This window comes from Helianthus annuus, chromosome 13 (genome assembly GCF_002127325.2).
Source record: "Helianthus annuus cultivar XRQ/B chromosome 13, HanXRQr2.0-SUNRISE, whole genome shotgun sequence".
In the NCBI taxonomy this organism is placed as follows: Eukaryota; Viridiplantae; Streptophyta; class Magnoliopsida; order Asterales; family Asteraceae; genus Helianthus; species Helianthus annuus.
Genome location: NC_035445.2, coordinates 28,713,528 through 28,721,786, shown reverse-complemented (window position 1 = coordinate 28,721,786; position 8,259 = coordinate 28,713,528). Strand labels below are relative to the sequence as shown.

At 41.7% G+C, this 8,259-nt stretch overlaps 1 protein-coding gene and 1 non-coding gene across 2 annotated transcripts; one reads left to right on the top strand and one right to left on the bottom strand.

The window, feature by feature from the left end:
* Nucleotides 1-4,464: 4,464 nt before the first annotated feature.
* On the bottom strand, nucleotides 4,465-4,571 carry LOC118486030. Its single transcript, XR_004877887.1, has one exon. It is a non-coding gene; the product is annotated as a small nucleolar RNA R71 (small nucleolar RNA).
* A 1,037-nt stretch (nucleotides 4,572-5,608) lies between these two features.
* Nucleotides 5,609-6,151, top strand: LOC110900630. The gene has a single exon (XM_022147514.1). It carries the CDS (start codon nucleotides 5,609-5,611, stop codon nucleotides 6,149-6,151), a length of 543 nt encoding a protein of 180 aa, XP_022003206.1.
* Nucleotides 6,152-8,259: the final 2,108 nt, after the last annotated feature.

Sequence of the window (8,259 nt, the reverse complement as noted above, 5' to 3'; positions counted from 1 at the left end):
TCCACTTTGACTAGAAGGTTTTCAATTATACCACGTGGATACTTTACGGATATATCGGCTAGAGACAAAAACATGCGTGTAGGGGATAACTCTCCTAGACCTAACCTCTCATACATGGAATATGGCATTAGGTTCATACTTGCTCCTAGATCGGCTAGTGCCCTACACTCGGTATCACTCCCAAACAAGCACGGGATGGTAAACAGGCCCGGATCCGTCAATTTTTCTGGGACGTTGTTCAAGACTACGGCTGAGCACCCTCCACTAAGGGGAATGTTAGAAACCTCTCCTAACCTATCCTTACGTTTTAGAAGATCCTTTAAAAATTTTGCATATTTAGGCATCGATTGAAGAGCTTCTATGAAAGGAAGGTTAATTCTAAGCTGCTTAAAGATTTCTAAAAATTTCCCGTACTCTTTGGAATAGGTTTGGTTTTTAAGACGGGAAGGGAATGGAGCACGGGAAATATCAACATTAGGTGATGTAACAACTTGAACGGGCCTTTTTTCTACACTCTTCTCACTTGAAGGCCCCCCTGTGTGTGCGGTACTTGCTGGGATTAACCTAGGTTGCACTTTACCGGGAGCCTCCATTTCAATCTCTTCATCTACGGGCTCCTCATCTTCTATCTCAACACTCTCGAGTCTCACTACCTCTCCTAAGGTCCTATCACTACGGGTCAAAATTGCCTTCAAAGTGCCCGAAGGGTTGGGCTTTGTGTTGCCCGAAAATTGACCTGTAGGTCGTTCTTGCAACTGGCGTGCAATATCCCCAACTTGCCTTTGAAGATCTAGGAAATTCGAATGGTTATTCTTTAGGAAAGTAGTGTGTTCTTCTAAGGTACGTTGGGTAGCCTGATCCTTAACTACTAGCTGGGTAAGAAGTTCCTCAATCCTAGACAAACTACCATTTGACCCCTCATTCCTAGGTTGAACCTCTTGGTTCGACCCCTCACCTCTGAATTGCCCACCTGAACCTAAACTAGAAAATTGACCTGTTTGACCCGACCCCCCACTAGAATAGAAACCTGGCCCCCTGCTTTGATATTGACCTGATGGAAAACCAGGGGGTTACCTGAAGAGCGATAATTATTAGCACGCCAATTAGAGTTACTATTGTTGAATGGGTTAGTTGGACCCCTATTTTGACCTGCTATATACTCGACCTGTTTTAAGGTAAGTGTTGGGCAATCTACGGTGTCATGTCCACCTCTACAAACTTCGCACCTATCGACCTTCTTCTTAATTTCTAGCAACTCTTTGGTGATATAGTCAAGTTGAGATACTACCTTTGAGTCTGAAACGACTTGGTTTACTCCTCGAGAAGAGGAGGAAGCAATCACAGGATTGGAATTCCTGCTGGTAGCACTATGATCTATATCAGCATGAGCGAAGCTCTCAAAGAGATCACTGCAGTCAGCCACAGTTTTATTTCCCATTAGATGGCCTCTTGCAGACGTGTCGAATCGGGCCTTGCACTCAGGGGTGAGACCATTGTAAAATTTTTCTACTAAAGCCCAATCCGACAGCCCATGTTGGGAACAACGCGAGAGTAAAGTTTGATACCTCTCCCATGCTAAGCGATATGGTTCGCCAGGCTCCATTCTGAAGGAATGGATTTGATCTCGAAGGCGAGAGGCCTTCGTAGGTGGGAAATACTTAGCATGGAAGGCATCCCTAAGTCCAGCCCAAGTAGTGTAAGTACCTGCTGGCTGCGAATCGAGCCATGTGGCTGTGTGGCCAGCAAGCGAAAAGTGAAAGACTTGGAGATAGCAGGCATCAAGATTAACACCTTTGATGCCGAAGGTGCAACACAGACGGGTGACACGGTTGATATGTGCAGGCGCATCCTCATCATCACGATCCTGAAACTGACAAGAGTTGTTAAAGGCGGTCATGATGTATGAAGGTATTTGCCATGACTTGTCATTGGTGATTTCAGGGAGGGTAATGGGTGAGTTTGTGGTGAAACCCGTGGTGGAGCGTTGGTGGACAGTTTGGTTATCGGCTATTTGGTGAACTGGTGGTGGACTAGTTGGACGGGAAGGTGGTGGGGTGATGTGGGGTGATGACTTCGGAGTGGAGTCGTAGTTCGGTGGTTTAGATTGTAGTGTAGAGTCAGAAGGGGCTGAAGATGAAGTTGAGGATTTTTTTACCTGAAAACTGTGTGTGGAGAAGGAAGACTTGTCGATCGGCGGCTTCACAGGTCCCTGAGAACGCGTGTGGGGCATTAACTGCAAAACCGAAGACAAACAAGTAAGACGACTCCAACAAAAGACTCTAAAAATAAGAAAAAGACACTAAAGTTACTTGGACTCCTACGACTCACAAACACACAAAAAGCACGTATAGATATCAGTTGAAATCCAAACAAAGTAATTAACGCAATTGCCAAGAGTCCCCGGCAACGGCGCCAAAAACTTGATGTGGAAAAAGTAGTTCAACTAAATAAACTAAATAAACTAAAATAACCCTAAATTAAGACTCAAGTAATAAAAATCTAGACTCTCTAACTTGACTAAACTACTCACCGGCAAGTGAAGCGGTCGACTCTAGCAAAGAAAAGTAAGTCCGGATGTCGAACCCACAAGGACTCTAATTAATCACGTTAAAGACTTTATTTAGACTAGACACTGACACGACCTAACAATTGTTGTGTTTTAAGGGGGGGTTTACTAAAATCCTAAAATTGAAATTAAAATGAAATTAAACTAAGACACGAACAAAAACTAAGGTTTGATTCAGATAAGATTAACGACTACCTAGGCTTGAATCCAGTTTAACTATGAATGGATTTCCAATGGTATTATTGTTGTATGGAGTCGGGATCGTAAAATACTAAACCTTACGGTATTTCAAGCTAAGACCTCCCGACCCTTCTCAGGAAGAAACCTAGGAAACCCTACAAGGCTGTTATGAACACCGACTGTTAGACTTCCTCTCAGTCCTCTAACAACTCTAAAAGTGCCCTAATTCGACTATCTACCTCTCAGCGCGATAATCTAAGGCAATCCTAGATTCTAACTTGGTTTATTAGACACAAATGCAATTAGGGAACTAAAACCGACTTCTCTCAAAACCTGTCTTAGCTATATTTTGCACTGAGACCTAATAACTAACTCGAGCCTCTCAGCGACAAGTTAAGCAGAATATTTAATTCTAATTGTATTTTAATTACTGTTTCTAAGGCTATCGGCCGATTTACCCAAAGATCACCTGAACCCGCAAGGATGCAAATAATCAACACAAATATATTATGTGAAAGACATTCACCAAAATCTATGTGAAACAGCAAGTAATCAACAATCAAAAGTAAATACGCACATGCACCAAATCAGAAATTCTAGAACAATTTACTTTCAAAGATCAATCCATAACAAACAATAAAAACCGTTAAAAATCCAAACTTTATCAAACTATCATCTTGCCTAGGTAGTTACGAAGGTTTTAGCCAAGATACATGATGTCTAAAATAAACAAAGCAAGTTCAAAGCAAGAATTCATCGGAAAAGTATTTAAAACACAAAAATAAAGAAAACCGGGAGATAAAACCCGAACAATCTTCGTTCCTACGCTCCAGGCTTCAACCGAATGATTCCCGCAAGCTAAAGCACTCCGAAATACGTGAAATCTACTCCGAAATTCGCCTAGGGTTTTCTTGATTCGTAAGTCCTTTTCAATGATGATTCTCCCTTCGTTTTTATACTCAAACCCTAGTTTTAACGAATTACACATGTCAGTTAACCCCGTCGCGTCGCGCGACGGGTGAAGACCAAGTTGGTGGCGCGACGCCACCATGTGCGATTCCAGATTTTCTTTGTTTTGTGTTGGCGCTACGCGACAGACTACCAGAAACCCCGTGGCGCGACGCCACGGGCATTTTTCCACAGACTCTTTCTTAAAAATCCAGCTTTAACTTCATGAAAACTTCAATAAATAATTCTAACTCTTTAAAGCTGGTTCCAGGACTTAATTTTTCAGCAATGTAGCTCGTTTTTGTTCCTTTTTCAGCAACTTTATGTATTGAGACCTGGAAAACGTAAATATGATCAATAGCACGTAATTCTAAATAAAACTAAACTATAAATAATGATAAATTGTACAAACTATACACGAATAAAGGATGTATTTTGCAATACATCAAGCCGCCATCAACGCAACGAACTTCGATGCCAACAACTTCGAATGTCGGCCGCATTTGATCCAAATGCTCCAAAATTCCACAACCTTCCATGGCCTACCCGATGAAGATCCCCATTTACATATTACCAACTTTATGGAAATATGTGACACTTTCCGGATCAACGGAGCATCAAACAACGTCGTCCGCCTCCGAATGTTTCCATTTTCACTAAAAGACCAGGCTAAGGCTTGGCTAGACACCCTCCCAAGTAGGTCGGTAAACACTTGGGATGAACTTGCCCAAAAATTTCTATATAAGTATTTCCCGCCTTCTAAAACCGCTAAATTAATGACTAAAATCAATACATATTCACAAGAGGACAGGGAATCCTTATATGATACTTGGGAAAGATTCAAGGAGCTATTGAGGAAATGCCCTCATCATGGTCTCGCAGTGTGGCAACAAGTATCCACTTTCTATAATGGATTATTGCCACACACGAGACAAACACTCGACTCAAGCTCCGGGGGACTCCTAGGTAATCGACGCCTAAATGAAATCTATAATCAAATTGAGGAAATTGCTCAAAACAATTTTCAATGGCACACCCCCCGAGGCTCAAAATCTATTGCCCCGGACGCCCATAAAGTAGATGAGAGCACCTCTTTACAAGCCCAAATCGAGGCCCTATTTTCAAAAATCAAAAAGTTAGAAATGGCAAAAACGGCCTCGGTTATGGCTTGTGAAGGGTGTGGGCCACATGAAAATTGGATTTGTATGAAAGAAATGGAAAATCAAACATAAATGGTAAACTACACTGATAATCGACCTAGACCGTCGGGTCCCCCAACGGGTACCTACAACCAAGGATGGCGAAACCACCCTAACCTTGGTTGGAGGGAGCCCGGGAATAGTAGTAACCAACAAAATCAAAATCAACGACCAAACTTTCAACAACAACCAAGAAATGAGTCACAAAATTTCTCTCAACAATAACAAGGGGGCCGAGAGAGGCTTGAAGATCTCATCACACGCCTCATCTCCGAAACCGACAAAAGGTACTCGGATCGATTCATACAAACGGAATCCGACATTAGAAACCAACGAGCTAGTAACCAAAACACTGAAAAACAACTAAGCCAACTAGCCCAAAATTTCTCCGCGAGACCACAAGGCGCATTACCTAGAAATACCAAAACCAATCCGAAGGCGCAAGTACACCTCATAACATTAAGAAACTGGACCGTAGGTCTTGAGGAAACCCCACCTCCTCGCATCCAACAACAATCCACCCAACCAAACCACAAACTCACCCTCTACCCACAAAGAAACAACTATCCCACAAAATTCCGAACCTACCAAAAACCCCTCGGTACCCTACCCCGGTCGGTTATTTCGCCAAAAGACCGATGAGCAATTCACAAAGTTCATAAACTTACTAAAACAATTGCATATCAATCTCCCATTTGTAGAAGTCCTCACTCAAATGCCAAAGTACTCAAAATTCATGAAAGAATTCCTCGCCCACAAACGAAAGATTGAAACCTTGCAATTGGTCAACCTGAGTGAAGAATGCTCCGTCGTACTTCTCAACAAACTCCCACAAAAGAAAATCGACCCTGGAAGCTTCAACATCCCTTACTCCATTGGGGGATCACCCATAGGAAATTCACTAGCCGACCTTGGGGCTTGCATCAATCTCATGCCCGCATCAATGTTTGGCCGACTCGGACTAGGTAAAATGAGCCCCACAAAGATGAGCATACAACTCGCCGATATGTCTATCAAATACCCACAAGGTGTCGTCGAGAATCTATTAGTAAAAGTCAGAGAATTTATCTTTCCAGCCGACTTTGTCATACTCGACATGGAAGAAGACACCGAAGTTCCCCTCATTCTAGGAAGACCATTCCTCGCCATCGCTCATGCCATGGTTGATATGAGTGACAGGAAGCTAACAATGAGGGTTGGAGACAAGAAGATGAAATTCGGGGTTGGGAAAAGAGTAGAGGATGACCCGGTCAACTAAATGGATGTCATAGACTCAAGCTTGGATGACGCTCTCTGACGGTGCAACACGAGATGCGAGACATCCCACTCGGGTAACATATGACTGGCTTTGGGTCTAGCCAAGGACCTTATAAATGTGGCGCACCACGGAGGCATTCTGCGGAACTATCCTTAGTTTTAATTTAGTTTAACTTTTATGTTTTCTAGTTTAGTCTTACTTTTCAGGAATAAATCCCACTCGAAAGGATGAAGATTGCCAAAGGGACGTTAAAACCGCACCCCATGCACAAAAACAGAGCCTTCCGTCAACTTTTCCATCTGTCCAACATGTGCAGCACGGGGCCGTGCTCAGCCCAACACTCCCGGTGCCCAGGCTCTGCAGAAAAAATCTCCAGATCAGGTAACTGACCACGGGCCGTGTCCAGTGAACACCCCCTGTGGCCAGCCTTCTGTTAAATTTTGTTACTGGCACTCTGACCACGGGGCCGTGCCCGGACCACAGGGGGCCGTGGCCAGATGCCTAGTAACATAAAACTTGTTTTTAACCGCACTTTTACATGTTCGAATCAACCTAAAAACTTATTTTTGGGACACATTGAGGACAATGTATAATTTAAGTGTGGGGGGTGCTAAAACCTTGAATCATGCAAGTCCTAATAACAAGCCTTACACAAAACTCTATTGGAACTGCTAATCACCCTAAATCTTTTAAAAAAAATTCATTTTTTTCTTGTTTTGGTTTAATTCGGTAATAACAAGTTCTAAAAAGGTTGTGTTTTTACAAATTTACAACCGATAGCGTCGTGATAAAAAAGAACCGAATAAGAAAGTTATGAAAAGACATGACAAATCTTTTTAAAATTTGATTATATATACTTGATCACATTATAAACCTATTCCCACAATAAGTGAATTTTGAGCCTTTATTGAGCATACATGCATACACCTTTAAACTAAATGCTCATTTTTCGTTTCTTGTATGAATAGCTGCTTGGTTCTTACAACTCTAGAACATGCCAAGACGATACATTCCCGGTCCTTACCAACTTGAACCCAAGTAAGTAAATGATGGAGGCATTAGGACTAACCCATTTTTCTTTCAAACCATTGTTTTTCTTCTTTTTATCCCCTACCGAAAATCCCCTTAGTTAGCCCCTTTGAGCCTAAACCTTTTCGTTTCAAAACCCATAAACAAACACCCATTACCCACCAAAACCTTTTTATTTCAAACCCATTTGTTTTAGTAAAAAGCTTGGTGATCCTGTGACATAAAAAAATAGAAAGTGTTGCAATAACCAAACAAGTTCCTCAAAGAAATCTTGTTTGAATATGTTTGGTTTGAATAAATGTCCCAAAAACAAAAAGTTTTACGACAACCGATGCTTTTTACGCTTTTCGTCATTTTACTAACCAAAAACCACCTACCCTTAGCCCAAGCCTAACCCTTCCCAAAGTTCTCTTGATATTTACGAAGGTTTATAGTTAAAAAGGAGTAGATTTGATCGCTTGGCAAGCATATGGTAGGAGTAAGTCCCATGCCGGTATCGAGTGCTTCACAAAAATACACAATCGGCCGAGTGTTGAGTGGTCTCCCGTGAGTTATGTGAACTTGTATATAAATGGAATTTTAAAGAGGCATGCTATGCCCAATTAAATAATTTTTCTTAACAAATGTTCTAAATAAATCATGACGAATAGGATTGTAAATAAAATAAAAATAAAACTTAATAAAGATCTTGGATTCCTGACACTCAAGATAAGCCACAAACTTCTCCTCTACCTCTTCCATTTGGGTGTATAAGTCACATATTAAAGAATTTTGATTGAGGACAAGCAAAGATTCAAGTGTGGGGGTATTTGATGTGTGCAAAATGCAACATATAAATTACATCAATTGAGGCATAAAACTGACCCTTTTTTAGTACTAATGTTGGAAAAAGCGCATTTCTTTCTTCCTTTGAAATTACAGGACTAAACAAGCTTAAAAGAACAAAAGGAACAAATAAGCAGCCAAAACCAACATAAATACAAGAAGAAGGAATAAAGTGGCATGCCCGACCCCTCGGCAGCATCTCCCAAATCAAAAGCAAAAACAAGAAACAGAACCTGACAACGGGGCCGTCCCCA

Bases quoted from the DNA above. Each gene is read 5' to 3' on its own strand.
- LOC110900630 (XM_022147514.1), top strand. From the start codon at position 5,609: ATGCCAAAGTACTCAAAATTCATGAAAGAATTCCTCGCCCACAAACGA.